General features: G+C 35.8%; 2 protein-coding genes across 2 annotated transcripts in view; one reads left to right on the top strand and one right to left on the bottom strand.

Annotated features, from left to right (window-relative positions):
* The window catches only part of TRAT1 (T cell receptor associated transmembrane adaptor 1), a 63,412-nt gene extending 48,510 nt beyond the window's left edge, over window positions 1-14,902 (bottom strand). Inside the window, exon 1 of the mRNA XM_082394800.1 lies at window positions 360-14,902. Coding sequence (XP_082250926.1) covers window positions 360-366 — 7 coding nt within the window. The 5' untranslated portion in view covers window positions 367-14,902. The remainder of the gene's footprint in view (window positions 1-359) is intronic.
* The window catches only part of RETNLB (resistin like beta), a 79,598-nt gene that overhangs the window by 25,702 nt on the left and 34,821 nt on the right, over window positions 1-19,075 (top strand).

The following is a 19,075-nucleotide window of genomic DNA, read 5'->3' as shown; positions in this document are numbered from 1 at the left end:
CCTAACCTGCTTTAGAACTAAACTAAACTAAAGAGGAATATGCATGGTCAACGAAAGTTCCTTTAAAAATAACAAGTACTTTAAATGGCGTGATTATCAAGGAACCCTTACTGAATAGCTACAACTAGCTTTATATTATAAAACACTGTCCAACTTTTTAAGAGAAAGTAGTCAATTTATGCTCATTAATATATTTCAAAATAGTTCTAATTGTGGTAAAAGTTATCTCACACTTTAAAGATAATTCTGTAAACTAATGTACTTTCCAAACCTGAAGTGTCTTTTTGCTAGAGGCTTGGAAATTTTACGTAAATTCTTAGGCATAGGAATTGAACAAAAGAATTTAAAATGCCACTTACCTGGCATGCTTCTTTTCTCAGAAAAATCCTTATGTAGCCATAGGCAAATGTATGGATTAAAAATGCTCCCACAAACTTTTTTTTCTAAGTAATGTTGCTCTGTTATGTTAGAAGCAGTGTGGCACTAAACCTTGTCTTATCTGTTCCTCAGTTTTTTCTCTCTTCTGTTTCTTAAAATCTTTTGTGTGTACTTTGTTCAGTTACAAACAGGAAACGTGGTGATGGAGGCTTCTAGAGTTTTGATCTGAAACCAGTAAGCTGTTAAATTTTTTGTGAAACGTGAGAAGAAAAACCCCACAAGCCTCTGTACTCTGCTATTTGAATTTTTATCAGTACCTAAATCTAATTTTAAAAAATATAATAAAGTCAAGGTATAAATTAGACTAGGAGGGATTTCCCGTGTCTCTGGAGAGAATCTGGGGATCTCCTCCCAAATGAAGTCACATGAAAACAAAATAAAATATACTTAACTGAGGAGGAAACAGTAAGAAGCCCCCAGGCATGCTCAGCTGTTGATTGTGTTTTCTTTGAGGCATGTCAGAGGAAAGAGAATTAACATTTTTTGAACACTTACTGTCTATCAGGTACCTTCTGTACATTATTCCACGAGCAGATTGGGTGCCTGCCTTTTTCCCCGCCAATCCTTGCCCCAGCCAATTTGAGTCCCTCTGTCTAATCTAGGGTCACACGGTGACAAGCTCCAGCTCTCTCCCACCCCCGAGTCTCAATATCAGAAGTTCTTAAATGTTAGTGTGCATAAGTATGTTATTTGGCATTAGTTTAACATGCATATTCCTGAGCCCTACTGAATTAGAATATCTGGAGTGGAAATCTGCATTTTCACAATTACTCTTGCTTATTTTAATATAGGTGTTCTGGACAATTCTCTGAGAAACTCACATATATATATATATATATATATATATATATATATATATATATATGTCAATAGTAGCATTTCATTTCTAGCCTCAGTCAGATAAAAAATTGTCTTGGTCATATCTATGTATACAGTTTGTATGTATTTCTGTGTATGTATATCTGTTACATACTATGTGCTTATGAATATTTGCTTATGTAACTTCACCAATTTTCTTTAATTATAGAAGAATGACAAGTCTGAATCCAGTTTATTACAAAAAGAGATGTACTCAAAACTTTAAGAACTCAAACTCTAAAGGAAACTTAAAAATGAGACTTTTGATGCACAGACTCAGAGCAAAAATACTAGGTGGCTTGCTCTAGCTGATTTCTCTAAGAGTCCTGAGGGCAGGGAGAGCACTGATCTTATCCATCATTAACACTCCAGTGTCTAGAATAATGCCTGGCACATTGTGAGTCTCAAAAAATATTCTCACAATGATTGAATAAATAAAAGAATGTTAGTTTTCTGCTTTCTCCCTGCTCCATCATAGAAAGCAACTCCCTAGTAAATAAAATACAGTGCTTCTCTATTCCTTGGACAGAGTTAACTAAACACTAACAGATTTTTCCACTTTGATCACTTTCCCCCAAAATAGTTCTTGTGAATCATTGAATCAGAATTTATAAAACTGAAAGAGACCATGGGATTCCCTAGTCTAATCTTCTACAAAAGCAATTTCAAAATATGTTTCCTAGAACACGTTTTGTTCTAGGTCTTCAAGAAACTCTTGGAAAAAAATACTCCTTCAGCAAATATATTTGGAAAAGTTGTATATTATTTTCACCTCTATGGTTGCATATTGGTATACTAAAGGCTTAGATAAATCCTACAAAAAAGGGAACCTGAAAAACTTTCTTACCAGAGCTTTTTCTAAACCTGTTTGTTCAGAGAACTTTCTGTTCAGCTTCCATCCATTAGCAGTGTGGCAGGTTGTATGAAGCAGGCCTGGATGCCCACAGACCAAGAGCTCAAGGGAACAGAAATCTCAGGTTCATTTAGAGACCAGAACACAACAGAGGATCAAAAGGATCCGTCCAAGAGTTAGACAGAACTCAAGAATGGAGACTGTCGAAGAGCTGACTCCCAGGCTTCCAGGGAGGTTTGGACACTTGACACATCAGTTCAAGAGGAGAGGGACCAGCTGTGCGGTAGCCATGAGGGGTTACCCTTTGGCCCTAAAACAGGATGACTGGCAAGAAGGGTAGAAGCCCCAGGCTCAAAAGGGAACTGCATAGATTACCCAAGCAGGACCTTAGCGCAGGGGCAAAGTAGATTCCCATTTTTATCAACTGGGGCATGCAGAGGACATGGGAGAGAGAAAGAGTCTCAAGACTGGAAACTGAGGTGCAGGCATCTCCTTGTTAGAATGAGAACAGTGCAGAGGATGGGAAAGGAAGGTATGAGGATGCCCTCATCTTGGCTGATCCATAAAGCACAATTCTAGAAACAATAAGGGTGTTCAGTAGCTGGTTTTGGATGCAGAGAAGGTCAGACTCAGCAGTAATGACTCAGGTAAAAATGTAGGAATTCTGTTGTTTAGCTCAAGAACTGTAACTCTCAGGACAGCCCAACAGGGAGAGAGACAAACAAAGCCCACTAGTGGGACAATGCCTGAGGATGGCTAAGGTTTGCCTGTCTCAAGTCGGCAACCTCACACACACAAGTCTGCAGAGATCTGGGGAAGACAAGAGCAGAGGAGACAGGCAGGGACCAAGGAAGGGTATAACCCCCCACTTTGGGTCAATAAGGCAGTCCATGGTACATGTTGAGTAATTACCTAATGGCTTAGAAGGGTTAATGTACATGATTGCACATAATGTGCATTATTGGCATCTCTAAAATAGTCAAACTTAGGCTGATAAATCCGAACCTCTTCACAATTTCTAATTATTATAATGTTCTTGAAAAGTGATCTGCATTACAATGTTCCCCATGCCATAGATTTATACACTCAGGAGATAGAACAAGATTGTCCAAGGTCACAGAGAAAGTTCATGTCTGTGCATTAGATAGCTCCACAGATGTTTGAAATTTGCCAGGGGAAAAAGTGATAGCTTTTCATTAAATATAGATGGCTGAGCACATGAAGACGTTATCAGAATATAAAAACACCTATGGATATATGTTCGTTATGGAATATATTAGTGAGTGCATTCAGAGATTTGAATGATGCCTTCATGAGTCATGTTCAAATAATAAATAAACATGAGGCTTCTGTAGTGCTTTTTCATGAGAGGGGTCATCGTAATGAAGTTTAGAAGATAGCTAGACTAAACAGAAACGTCCTGAGAAGACTGAAGCAATTAGAAATGTTGCAGGAAATTTGGGGGAAAGGTATGTGGTTTTGATGGGCACCTGTCAAGAAATGAGGATTTTAAGGCCAACAAAATTGACATTTTGTTGCCAAAAAAACTAGAAAACATATCAAAATGGCAGCTACCATTCAGAGCTTCCACACTCAGAAAAATGGGTCACAGAGTATAAAAAGAGGCCCAGTTTCCAACCTGTTTTTTATGGTTATCTATTAGCTTTATAATTAATCTTTATCACCATAGTGTATTTATTTATATCTGTATATACACACAGATATATTATACAGACACACACACATATTTTTTAAGTCCAAGGAATTCCAAAGTAGTAAGAGTAGGTATTAGCAGGGGATTACCTGGGACTTTGACATTACATTTTATGTATTTATCTATTGTTTAAACTTATTTACAGTAACTTGTAGTACTTTTATAGTTGGAATAAAAGATGCTTCCTTATTTTAAAGGCTCTTGAAAATACCTTTGTTTTATAGAAACAGAATTTATCTCTCTGGGTGATTTTTTTCTTTATTCTGGTAAATCATTCTTTGGTAAGACTGAAGCTAGTACAAAGTAAGCAAACAACTTTATGAAAGACAAGAGGGAAGGGGCCCCTGTGCTTCTAATTATGCTGTTTTAAAATGTGAAATTATTCAAAATTAATTATAGTGTTACAATTGCATCTAATCAGACTATATTGATGATTCATATTTTCATCGAGTTTACACTATAAGATCCTCCAGAAAACGTAATTATTCAGACAGAAAAGACAAAAATTAAAAGCAATAGAACACTGCATGGATTTGGCATAAGATTCTCAGATCTTTTTATTATGTTTATTATAGCCATATAGAACCAGAATTATTAGAAAATCAAACACTGAAATAAAAGAGTGGATAACAAAAATTCAGAAATAAGAGAGAAATAGCTAATAGCAGATATAGTCTACTTTCCTACGTGTAAAATGCTTAAGCATCCAAATTTTCTGGAAGAAAACAATTTGCTCCATTACACAGATTTCTATGTGATGCCCTAGAGGGAGTGTTATTAGCAAAGTTAAAGCATTCTGAGAAATTTTGTTCTTATTTGAAACACAATTGGCTCAAACAAAGTAAAACCAGTTTATTTATTGTAAGACTTCTCATAGTTTTAGTGAGCTAATATGCAATTTCTCTTCTCAAGAGGAGGATTTATTATGCAGCATTTCCAAAAATTATCACATAAAAGAAGCATTCCCTTATATTTTTCAAAGCATTTTGTAGAACTACTGTTCTGAGGTATGTATTTTAGCAACTTTTTCTTCTTGTTGAACAGGCTCTTACCTTCTGGCTTTCTCCCACATTTGGGGCCTGGCTTACTTGAGGGGCACCACAGAGAATATCAACTTTACCACCTTTATAAGAATTTCCATCTTGAGATGTTTTGCTTGAGATTATAAAGGAATTAGCCCTTAAAATTCAAATGCCCCAGGACAGGTAACAAAATTAGCATCCTTAGAATATCTTCTACAGTGATACTCGTTCTAGTGGGTCCTCCTTCAGGTGAGACATATGTTAGATTAAATTTTGAACAAAATAAGATATTTGGGGCTAGGACCTTTCTAGGAGAAGGTAAACTCTAGTTGGAGGACCCTAGGATGAGGAACATAGAGTAGAAGTAGAAGCAGGAACACCAAGAAGTGATGCACAGTCAGGATCCTGGCTAGAAACAGGTGCACCTGTCAAAAGGAGGAGTTGAATGAGTTGCAGGCAGGGCTAATGGAAAGAACAGGAGATGGTGAAGCACTTGCCAGTTAACAACAGAGGGAGACCATGACAACTCCTAGGCTTAAAGGTATTAGAGAAGTATCAGTTACTGGAACCCAGTGAGATATATAGCTGTAAGAAAGGACTGCCTGGCAGGAACTATGGCTTTCAGTTAAAACCCTCCCTCACCCCCCCAAAAAAAACCAGCCATTTCCAGTTAAGACCAGGCAAAGAGGGATTTGTGGGAAAACATCCCAATTTTGTTCTCTGCCCTCCAATCTCAATCTCCCATTCATTTTCCTCATTGGTCAAAGCCAGTCAAGTCAAAGGGAAAGGCAGCCCTCAGGATACAGTCTGTAGAAGTCAGCCTCACATGATCTAAGAACGGTGAAGAACAGAGAATGGGTCTGGAGAGATAAATATGTGAGTAAGGGGTGCTGAGAATGAACTTAATTTTAAATAGATACTATCTGTCCTGCCAGACATGGACTTTATAATTTTGTAAGTAGACTTATTCTCCAGAGCACAGAAGAGTAAATAAGAGCAATCAATTTTGAAATTTTTAACTAGATTCATCAAGACAATTTCATTGACCCTATAATAATACCTGAGATATCCTAAATGATAAATTGGTTCTGCCACAGACAAACTAAGGATAAAATTTATCCAGAGATTGTATTAAAATGATGGAAGGAGTATATAATAAAGGAAACTATGTGTGAAAAGTTCCCAGAGTTTAAGAAAAATAAAAAATTTTAAAGTGAAAAGACTCAAAGGTGGCCAGAGGGGAGAGAGAACAGTAAAGCCAATGTGGCAAGGGGTTCACATTTGAGAAATTTAAATGAAAAGTATATGAGACTAGCCTGTATTATTCTTGCAGTTGTTTTGTGAAGTCTGAAATAATGCCAAATGTAAAAAGGAATAAATATATGTAAATTACTTAGAACAGTATCTGCTATATGTGAAATAGTAAGTATAGATGTTGATGTTGTCAGTATAACCTGATAACAAAATAAGATAAAGACACTACAAGAAAAGAAAATGACAGAAAAGTTATTCCTCATAAACATACATGGGAAAATTCTTAACAAAATTTTAGCAAGACTAATCCAGCAACATATTAAAAGGATAATATATCATGACTGAGTGGGATTTACACCAGGAACAAAAGACGGTTTAACCGTAGAAAATCAATCAATATAAATCATCAGGTTAATGACTAAAAAACCTCAAAAAACAAAAACAACCATGTGATCATTTCAGTAGAGGCAGAAAAACTATTTGACAAAATCTCAACATGCATTCCTGTCTAAAAAAATAAAACTCTCAGGAAACTAAAAATAGAAGGGAACTTCCTCAACATAATTAAGAGTACTTAAAAAAAGCCTACAACTTACATCATCCTTAATCATTAGGATGTCATCCTTGTCAATTACTGAAGGTTTTCCATCTAATATAGACATAAGGCAAGGATATATACTCTCACCACTTTAATTCAACATTGTATTAGAAGTTCTAGCCCAAGCAATAAGCAAAAGAAATCAAATGCATCTGGATTGGAAAGCAAGAAGTAAAGGAAGAGGTCTCACAGATGACATGATTCTATGGAAGCTACAAAAAACAATCGGCTAGGATTAATTAGCAAGTGTAGCAGGGTTTCATAATATAAGATTAATATATAAAATTTTATATTAGCAACAAAAAATCAGAAATTAATATTAAAATAGGAACAGAAATGAGATCAGTAGGTTGGGGGGCTAGAGGTTGGAAGAGAGATTGACTGCAAAAGGACAAAAGGGAACTCTCTTGGGAAAAATTAAAAGCAGTCTATTTTTACTCTGTGTAAAATTATACTTTGGTAAGACTAACTTTAAAAATTTGGAGATAGGAAAGAGAAAAAAAAGAATCTATGTGTCCATGTTGATAAGTAAATAAACAAAGAAATGGATGAATAAATAAAAAGGGAAAATTGTTTCTTGGAATAGAGTGGAAGGAATAATGGAGTTAGAACATCCACCATCTATCAACTTAATAACTGATTCAGAAAAAATAGTCAGTAGGTGCTAAGCTAGTAAGTAAATGATCAATGAGCAAAGTGATACTTACCTATTTTAAAATTACAAACTTTGACCAAAAAGTCTACAAATTATTTATTAATTTAAAAGGAAAATATTAATCTCTTGGTAGAGAAACCTAGCAGATATAATCTTAACTAAGTATCAATGTTAATGTTATCAATAATGAAACAACTAAAGTCATGTATCTCCTGATATGGTACACCAAGATAGACTTGAGAACTGGCTGCAACTTTGAAGGTGTTCTCCACACACATACCTCAATTGGCAACATCTGAGGAAGTCTTAGATAATTAAGGTGTCTGCCCAAATCACTGGCTGACCACTAAACCATGCAGACAGAGGGGTCCCCAAAAAAGAAATACTTAAAAAAAATGACCAGATACATTGTCAGCTTCAGAAGAAGATATTCTGTGGTTTAAGTCCAGGCAAGTTACTAAAACAAAGAAACAAACAATAGAAAACCACAAAACATTGAGCCCTAGAAAAATAAAACAGAATGCACAGGTGCTACAATTTTATCTAAAATTCACACAATCATTACAAAACATGCTAAGAAACAGAAGAGTGTGACCCATATTCAGGGAAAACAAAGCAGTCAGTAAAAATTGACTCTTGAAAACCCAGATGAAATAACCAAATGGAAATTCTAAATTTGAAAAGTGTAGTAAATGAAATAAAAAATTCACTAGGGAGACTCAACAGCAGATTTGAAATAGCAAAAGTCAATGAATTAGAAGATAGATCAATAGTAATTGTCTAATCCAAAGAACAAAAATAAAAGAGATTAAAAAAAAGAAATAGTCTCAAAGATCTGTAGAACAATTTCAAGAATATATCTATTGGGAGTCATGAAAGGAGGGGTGATATGGAAGCAGAAAATTATTTTAAAATATAATGGCTATAAACGTCCCATTTTAGTGAAAAACATTTATTTCCAGACCCAATGAACACCAAGAAGCTCAATGAACACCAGGCTGATACACAAACAAAAGAAAACACAACTAGACACATTATATTCAAATTCTTGAAATCCAAAGAAAAGAGAAAATCTTGAATGCAGCAAGAGAAACACAACTCGTATAAAAGGGGACTACAATGTGATTAATAGTTAACTTCTCCTAAGAAACAATAGAGGCCACAAGAAGGAGAAATGGCATAATCAAAGTGCTGAAAGAAAGAAAAAAAAAAAACGGCAACCTAGAATTCTGTAGCCTAGTATAATTAGCCTTAAAAAAAAAAGCAGAATAAAGATATTTCTAGATAAACAAAAATTGATAGAATTCACTGCTAGGAGACCTGACAAAACAACGGAAGTCCTTCAGGCTGAAGGAAATGACACCAGACAATAATTCAGATCCACAGGAAAAAATGGAGGTCACCAGAAATATGTGAGTAAATAAAAACTATATGCATGTATGTATATTTTTTCTTTTCCTTCCTTAATTTCTTTAAAATTAGAAGATTGTTTAAAGTCATAATTCTAACAGTATTATTAGATTTACAATATATATGAAGGTTTTATACATATGTCAACAACACAGAAGAATAAGGAGAAATAACATAGGGCTTTACTAGTATGCTATATTTTAATGAAATTATGTCAGTGCTAACTTGAATTGTGAAAGTTAAAAATGAATATTTTAAACCCTAGAGCAACTAAAAACAACACAGAATCTCAAAGAATACAGCTAAAATAATCAATGGGGGCATTAAAATGGTATCAGAAAAGTTTTTGTTTAACACAAAAGACAGTAATGGAGCAATAGAAGAACAAAAAAAATGAGATATGAAGAAAACAAGCAAAATAGTGGATATAAATCCAACTATATCAATAATTACATTAAATATGAGTGAGCTGAACACTCCACTCAAAGGCAGAGGTAAAGGGATTAAAAAAAAACCCCAAACACCAAGATCTTACTCCCTGTTTACAAAAGAAATATGTAAAATTCAAAGATACAAATAGGTGAGGGTAAAATGATGGGAAAAAAATGCATGTATACAGTAATGATAACAGAGTTAGAGTGGCTACATTAATATGAGGTGAAATAGACCTCAAGACAAAGAATATTACTAGAGATGATTTTGTTGGTAACATTTCATAATGATAAAAGGGTCAATACATCAGAAAGATATAATTACAATGTATATGCTCATAACAACAGAGCCCCAAAAATAAATGAAGCAAAAACTGACAGAATTTAAGGAGAAATAGAAAATACAATAGCCAGAGTTGGGGACTTAGCAACTCCTGTCTCTGTTATTGATAGAAATGGAGAGAAAATTAGTAAGGACATAGAAGCCTTGAACATTGTAAAAAGGATCCAACTGACATTTTATTTTATATCTTTAAGTTTTATTTATTTAAATTAATTTTTATTGGAGTATAGTTGCTTTACAATGTCATGTTAGCTTCTACTACACAGCAAAATGAATCAGCCATACATATACATATATCCCCTCCCTTTTGGATTTCCCTCCCATTTAGGATACCACAGTGCATTAAGTAAAGTTCCCTGTGCTATACAGTATGTTCCCCTCAGTTGTCTATTTTATACATAGTATCAATGATTGACATTTAAGGAGTATTTGCCACATAGCAATGGCAAAATACACATTATTTATAAGCACAGATGGAACAACCTTCAGGATAAACTCTATGCTAGTCCATAAAGCAAGTCTCAAAAAAATTAAAAGGATTGAAATAATACAAAGTACTTTTCATTATTACAGAATTAAATTAGAAATCAATAGAAAGATATTTGGGAAATCCCCAAAGTTTTGAAAAATAATGACAGTCTTCTAAATAACTGATGGTCAAAGAAGAACTCATAAGAAAAATTGCAAAATACTATAAACTAAATGAAAATAAAGGCACAACATATCAAAATTTATAGGCTGTAGCTAAAGCAAAGCTTAGGAGGAAATATTGATCATAAAATGCTTACATAATTAAAGAAGAAATGTCTAAATCAATAATCTTATCTTCTACTTTGACAAGCAAGAGGGAAGAAATCAAACTTAAAGTAGAAAGAAGAAAATAAAGATCGGAGCAGAAATCAATGGACTAGCAACAGAAAAATAATAAAGAATATCAATGGAACCAAAAGCTGGTTCTTTGTAAAGATTAATAAAATTGATAAGCATAACTATAGATCCTACAGGAACTAAAAGAATTGTAAGGAAACATGAACGACTTTAAGCCTATAAATTTAACTTAGATGAAATGGGTAAATTCCTAGAAAGACACAAAGTACCAAAAACTGACTTGAGAACTAATAGAAAATCTGGATAGACCTATGCAAAATAAGTAAATTAAATTAGTAATTAAAAATGAGGGAAGAGAGAGAATGCAGGGAAGGAGAGTTTACTTTATGAAATTCTATAATATTTGAATCTTTTACAATGAGAATGGAGTTCTGAATTATCTGTGTGATAATAGAAATGTCTGTTTCAGGACTTCCCTGGTGGTCCAGTGGTTGAGACTTCATCTTCCAATGCAGGGGGTGCAGGTTCAATCCCTGGTCAGGGAGATAAGATCCCACATGTCTCGGGGCCAAAAAACCAAAACATAAAAACAGGAGCAACATTGTAACAAATTCAATAAAGACTTTAAAAATGGTCCACATCAAAAAAAAAAAAATCTTAAAAAAAAAAATGTCTGTTTCTGCCAGTTGTAGTTATTTAGAGTTCAGCTTAACAATTAAACTCATAGGACACATTAGAATTCACCTAGCACCAGTTGTTATTTAGTTTTAAGAACGCAAACAGGAAATAGCACACACAACAAAGCTGTGGTCTTGGACCTCACAGGTATAGCTTGCAATGTGCCTGCCATGCTGTTTATAGAACACACATGGTCATAGAAGTGAAAACATGCAGCTCTCATAGCTCAGGGAATCATCAGCTCCGGGGACCCTTAAGCTTTTAGTCCGTGTCACGTTGTTCTCTCAGGTGTATGCGATTAGCCCCAAGTCTCTGCAGCTGCATCTCATAAATACCAGTTATTCATCACTCATTCTCAATGATGAGGTATGTTTTGGCCCTTTAGTCCTTGGCCAGATCCTCTTTTAGTATAGAACTGCTCTAGTTCTGTTCCTAAAAATTCTTTCAGTTAATATTACAAGGAAGAATGAACATGGAGCAAATCCTCAGACTTTCCTAAGACTAAATAAAAGGTCGAAGAAACAGCTGTTAACTCCTTTTAAAAGTCTGGACAGACATCCCTCAAAGATTAATAACAGGTATGTGTTAAGATTACAGGTAATTTTTTCTTTCTTAGTTAAACTTTCACCTGTTTCTGTAATTTTACAATGAGTACTAATTAATTAATTCAGAAAAATAAAGTTGTTTTCCAAAATTTATAAACAAAATCAAGTGTTTGTCCAATTGGGAAAATGAATAGTTGGTACAGATGGCAAAAATTCTCACACTTGCCAATGTTGGAGTGACAAAGAATTTCAGTGCCATGTGGCAGCCTTAAAAATTACATTTTAACTTTAATAACTCTAATTTAAAAAACAAAAATTACTTTGAGCTTCCAAACAAACTTCAAAACTAAAATAGAGAAAAGAATATGTTTTGCGTATATCTATTTTCTATTTTTGTAGCAGGTTGGGTTCTCGGGAAGGAGACTCCGAGATAGACATTAGCTTGTAGGTTTACTAGGAGTGCAATTGGGATCAGGTGAACCTGTGGAGGACAAGAGGGTAAAGCAGGACTGGGCAGAGGGAAGGGTCAAGCTGCAATGCAGTCTCAATAGACGCTTCAGCAAGCCCCAGCTCTGGAAATAGGATGACCTTTCAGAGCTGTTCTGAGTGTGGCAGGGCCGGGAGAGGTAAATGAAGGGAAAGAGGAGGGGTGGGGCCCTTGCAGGCCCATGTTGATAAAGACGGCCTTGAAGGGGGTACATCCTTGGTAAGGTGACTCTTCACTTGCAGGGATACCTAAAGGGAGCTGATAGCTTGAGGCCTATTTTCCTTCCGGCAACCCTACCAGCAGCTGGGTAATCCGTCCTTTATTCCTGAAGGGGAATCTGGGCAGTACATTACAATGTTCACCACAATTAGCAAATGACAAATGAATTATGCTAAATTTGTCTGGTAATACAGTCTGTGTAGCAGACACTATTAGTTGCCTAGGCAAGATCCAGCTTCTCCTTGTGTCTAATTTGTTTGAAGCATGACGTGCCCAAGCCAGGTGAAATAACATGAATGTCTAAACCAATTATGAGAATCCTGTTCTGGGCTTCCCAGAGCCTCCACCTACCCTCCCACCCTCTGCAGCAGTTATATGTGGTCAAGGAGCCTGATGGTAATAAGATAATGAGACTCAAGGAAATATCTGCTATAGGAATTCTGAAAAATATTTTGTTTTCTTTGTTAAAGAGGAACAGATGTAAAAAAAATTTTTTTTTAATAAAATTAAATTTAAAAAAAGAGGAACAGATGAAGCTGATATCCTCTTACCTCTTCCTAATTCCCTCTTCCTTTTCTTGTACACAGCTGTGGTACTTGCAGCTGCAGAAGTTATTTTGCAGCTGAGAGGAAAAGAAAGGTCGAGAGAATTTTTAAGAGTTTGTTTTGACTTCGTGAGCCACTGAATAGAGCCACAAACCTACCTCTTGGTTTCTTGCTCTTTAAGGAAAATAACCTCTAATTATTTAAGCAGCTAAAATTGGATATTCTGCCAATGACAGAAAGCATATTGCAAACTGACCCTAGTTATAAGATAGGATGATGATTCTATTGAAAATATATAGTCAATAGATGTAATGTGTGTATGCGTGTGTGTTTATCAAATTGTGATATGTTTTCAATATGTTTGAAAACACCGAATACTGTATCATCCTTCTGGGATTTCACACTGCATATTAGCATGAATGATATTAATTATTTACATTAAGATGTTCTACCAAAGATAAACCTACTTCAACAAAGTTATGCTTCTTAAACATATTTGACCAAAAAGTACCTTTTGAAACTTCACCTACTAATATGGAATGGCTTGGGAAACATTATTTAGTATGTGTTCTGATCTATGGTTCATTAACTTGTTCCCTATTTCTATGATTATTTTCTGCTGCAGTGGTCCTAGGAGCATCCAGTTGAAGTTGAATTAAGTAAAAGCAATAAAATGTGGTTACATTTTTTCTTATGCTTATGACTTGATTACTCAAGCAAGCAAACTAGCTCTGAAAAATTGACATGCTGAACTGTGTTTTAGGATGTGGTTAAAGCCCCAAAGAGAAACATGTGTAGCAGCACATTTACAGGTCACAACTAATCTGCAAACTTTGTTTGCTGGTCACAATTAGCATCCTGTGTCTCTACAATTGTTATTTTTATCTGCCTGCAATCAGCCCCCTTTCACTGCTGTGCCGGGTTGCTCATTGATAGTGCAGAAACAGAGACACGAAGTGGAGGCATGCAGCTTCCTATGCTGGAGAAGGAGTTCGCCCTCTATTTTGAGACAGGAAGTAATGATTGTGGCCACTTTAACAAAAGTCCTGAGTTGAGTTTGCTCATGTAACTTCACAACCCGGCATATATATATATATATATATATATATATGTATATATTACACACATACATATGTGTATGTATATCTCACGATCTACAGAAGGGCTTTGGTACACTCCCTCCAAAGCCATTCTAGTGTGAATGACTGGATACTGGCTTTGCTTCTCTCTTTGACCTGCTTCAGAAATGGTCCATTTTCCCTTGTAGTTATTTATTCAGGAATTCTTCTGAAGAATGACTCAGAGTGTCTCACAGACAGGTCAAACTAAAACTTTCTGAAACTGAACTTTTGATTCCTTCTCCATCTTCCACGTTTTGATAACAGCACTATCATCACCCAGAAACCTAATTCAACTCAGAAACCTAGAACTCATCCTTGCTGCCTTGACATGTCTCTCACTCTCACATCCAATCCATTTCCATGTCCTGATTTGAGACAATTAATTCATGCACACCATCTCTTTGCTGCCCCCTGGAGGCCAGGCATCTCCATCTCTTGCCCAGACTACTGCAAAGTGCCTCCCTACTTCTACACTGATGGCTTTTATGATCTATTCCCTACACAGCATCTAGAATAATATTTTAAAAACTAAATTAGACCAAGTCACTCCCTTGCTTAGTGGGAGCTTTCAATGGCTTTACATTGCACTACGAATAAAATTCCAACTTCTTACTATGCCCTCAGCCCCATGGTCTGGATCCTACAGTTTTCCAATTTCAACATGTTAACACTATTTTGCTCTATAGTCTAGAGCACGGCAAACTATAGCCCATGGGCCAAATCCACCCATAATCTGTTTTTGCAAATAAAGTTTTACTGGAACACAGCTACTCTCACATCCATGGCTACTTTTGAGCTGTAAGGCAGAGCTGACTTTTAACAGAGAGCATATGGCCTGAAAAGCCTAAAATATTTACTGTCAGACCCTTTAGAGAAAAAATGTGCCAGCTCTTCCTCTAGAGCCCCACTAGCTTCCTTTCCCCCCTTGATCAAGATAAACTTTTCATTACCTCCACTCTTCGTACTCATACTCCCCTCTGCTTGGAGAGGGTAAAATGTTTCTTTACAAAGCTTCTTCCATCTTCTCCTCAATGACTCACCTCAAACTTAAATATTCAGAACAGCCTTCCTTTATAACTCTAACTAAAGTAGGGCACCCATCTCCCCAGGCACACTCTATGCTATCATATCCTGTTTCCTGCATTACACATTAGAAGAGAAATTATTTTGCTTGTTTTTGTTTAGGGTCTACTTTGCTCCCCAAGACTCTAAGCTCCAGGAAGTCAGGCCCTGTGTCTGTCTTCCTCAGCATGGCTTTCCCACTACCTAGAAAGTGACTGCACAAGGTAAGATCTCAGCAAATATTTGTTGATTTTTAAAAAGTAACTACTATAGCTAACGTTCCTAAATGGCATTCAGTCATTTAATTTCACACCTAATATGAATTTCCCACAAAGAATACAGTGTTTTTCCTCTCCCTTCAAATGCATGAGAGGATAACAACAAACCCTGTGACTGCAGCTCCTAGAGGTCATCTAGTTGCTCTTTGTATTTATTCATGCATTTATTCATTCAACAAATATAGATTGATACCATCTCTGGGACGTGTGGGGCAAGACACGATTCTATAGACTTGTCTGTTGGGCAGAAGCATGACTATCGTTATCTTAATATGACTAAGAAGTTTTGAAAATCAAAGGGACACCTTCTGAGATTTCTCCAATGCACTACCTAACTCATCCAGAACCAGGGCCTCAAAGACTCAGCAAGAAATTTTCTGTTAACCCCAGGACAAGAACAGTCAGCCCTGATCTTAAAAGCCCCAGTAGAAACTGCTCTGTAGAACTCAGCACGGTTAGATGTGGCTAAAGCATTCTGTAAGTAGGTGTAAAGTAACTGGTGTTTCTTCTAGTGGTTGTGAGTCTGGTGAGCTATGGAGAGGGGGAGCAGGTTGGGATGGAGGACTTTTTTGGAGCTCACTGATATTGGGCTCAGATCTGGCTCTGTATAGGAGGGCTTTGGACAATGCTGTCACTGGGTATTTGTGGAGTTATCCTAGCTGACAGCTAAGAGTAGGGTGGAGAAAAGAGCAAAAGTATAATTTTCCTACCTTGCATCTATGACAATTGTTCCATCTACTACTGCAAATCATTTAATTGCTTCTCTTCGGCCATGGCCACATCTTGCAGGGTCTTACCTTATTTATCTTTGCAACTCTCAAAGTGTCCAACTCAGAGACTTTCACATAGAATTCTCTTAAATATTTGCTAAATTAAATAGCAAGTACACTTTGAGAGAAGGGATTTTCCCTATGATTTCATCTGCAGTGAATGCACCAAAAGCACTTGCAAGGTTTTTTTTTTTTACTACAGTAAGGTTAGTGTTCTATGCTACTAAACCCACAGCTGGCTAATATAATCAGTTTCTGAATCTTTCTGTCAACTGTACATACAGATAAATGTGCAATGGAAGTGTTAAAAGATACTAAGGCTTTCTGGTGTTACAAGATAAAGCTGCCTGGCAATTGTCATCTTGTTTGGAAATGGCAAATGATGCATTTCAGAATGATTAGCAAGCTGTGATCTCATTAACCTTCCCTTGAAGTCAGTTTTACTATGAGCTGCAAGATGGATCGATTTCCTGTGGGAAACCACCACTCTGCTCCTAACCCTCCCCTTCCCACCACTAAGTCTTAACTGGCATCATTTTATCATTTTCAAGGAACCTCTGCAGAGTTACTAAATAATAATAATAAAGTGATTATTTTTAAGCATCTACATTTCTAGACAAAAAGGGGAGAAGAAAGAGCATATAAGTGTTATATATACAGTTGCTATTTGTTTAGTCTTATTGAAGTACTTTGCATACATTGGTACAAACCCTTTCAATTTTAGCCTGTTCTCACTATGGGGAGAATTAAGTTTTTAAAAAAGGCTCTTTTGCCTATTTTCATTTTTATACTTGAGAGCCTCCCCTTGCTAAATTATTCCAGTAAATATTCATATATACTTTTCCTATGTGCCACTATCCTTCTTATATCAGGGAGACTTTGTATTAGAAATATCAAAACAAATTGCTAGCAATCCATGTTTATACAAAAAGCTCAATATTGCCCTGTTGTTAACAAAAGCAAAACTGTTTGGGTGGAAGAGATCACAGCATAGGGATATCACTTTGCTCAGAAATCCAGGTCCTCATGTGATACCAAAAAGCTGCCAGATTAAAGTCCTTAAAACCATCCAGACAAAATAAAAGGCTATTCAATCATTTTGAGAATTGCGGCCAAGGATAAATATTGGAATTTCACAGCTCTTTCAGGAACTTCCATGTATTTGAACAACACTGAATTAATTACGACCGAAAGAAAAATGAAAAAATAATTTTAGTCAGGTAAGGAAATATATTTGATGTTTTATAATAAAATAATAGTACTATTAGCTCAATGTAAAATGAACTAACCTGTGGTTGAGAAGAAATCAACACTGTTTCCCCCTTACAGGTGAAACACACAAACTCATTGTCCAGCAAAACCTGATGAGGCAAAGATCCAATTTATTTACTGAGTCTACTGGTATTTTAAAAATCTGGATTTGTAGGAAAGGGTAAATATAGAAGTTGTTTTTAAAGGACTACAAGCTATATTATGCAACTTCTTAAGGCAGAGACTATTTCTTATGCATTTTTGTGATTCTCCATGATGCCTAAACCAGTTACACAAACGTAGGAGGTGCTCAGTGTTCATTTACCAACAGAATGGAATTAGTGCTAAATCAAACTGGTAAACCTAGGCAGTCCTAAACTATAGAATGACTTATCCACACTGTACTTAAATATTGTGAAAAACTTCATTTTGTCATGTATTTAAACATTTTTTCTCTCTTCTGAAATTCAAATGCATATAAATGGATAAATTAGTAGCAGTTCTTAATGAACAATAAGCAGATTTTATAGAAGACTAGTTTTTATTTTTATAAATTTATTTATTTATTTATTTTTGGCTGCGTTGCATCTTCATTGCTGTGTGCAGGCTTTCTCTAGTTGCGGCGAGCTGGGGCTACTCTTTATTATGGTTCACGGGCTTCTCATTGCTGTGGCTTCTCTTTGTTGTGGAGCACAGGCTCTAGGTGCGTGGGCTTCAGTAGTTGTGGCACGCAAGCTCAGTAGTTGTGGCACGTGGGCTCTGGAGCGCAGGCTCAGTAGTTGTGGCACACGGGCTTAGTTGCTTCGCGTCATGTAGGATCTTCCTGGACCAGGGCTCAAACCTGTGTCCCCTGCATTGGCAGGCGGATTCTTAACCACTGCACCACCAGGGAAGTCCCGAAGACTAGTTTTTGAATTATTTATTCTATAGCCTAACGCATGGTTACCGTTTATCATTTAGAGTAAGCTAAAGAGATGCTGTGATCTTTAAGATGCACTTTTCAGAGCAGCTTCTTTTTTTAATTCAAAGATATTTTATATTTAACTGTTTTGCTTTGTTTTTCATTCAAATAATTTATTATCCACCTTTTTAATAAATTTTTAATTTTAGAACACTTTTAGATTTACAGATTTATAATAAAGATAGCACAGAGAGTTCCCATATGCCCCACACTCAGTTTCCCCTGTTAACAGCATACATTACACTGGGTACATTTATCACAATTAATGATGGTGTATCTTTCTCTATCCTTTGACTTTTAACCTACCGGTGTCTATATTTAAAATGATTTCTTGTAAACCACAAATAGTTGGGTATTTTTAATCTACCCTGACAGTCTCTGTCTTTTAATTAATGAATTTAAACCATTCAAATTTAGAACGATTATTGATCGTTCTATATTTGGATATAGTATATTTGGATTAATAACCAGTTTTGGAACTGTTTTCTATTAATTGCCAGAGGCTTCTATTTCTGTCTTCTCTGCTTTGATCTTTTATAAGATTCTAGTTTCTCTCCTCTCCTGGCATGTCAATTATACTTTATAAAAACAAATTTACTGTTTGTCCTAGAGTTTGCAATATTTATTTGTAACTAAGTCTACCTTCAATAAGACTATTCCACTTCATGTGTAGTACAGGAAATTTCTAACAGAATATTCCTCCTCATCCCTTGTGACATTGCTGTCATTCATTCGTTTATCTATAATGTTATAA

This window comes from Balaenoptera borealis, assembly GCF_965194805.1.
Source record: "Balaenoptera borealis genome assembly, chromosome: 5".
In the NCBI taxonomy this organism is placed as follows: Eukaryota; Metazoa; Chordata; class Mammalia; order Artiodactyla; family Balaenopteridae; genus Balaenoptera; species Balaenoptera borealis.
Note: the sequence above shows the minus strand (reverse complement) of the source record. Positions and strands in the feature narration are given on the sequence as shown.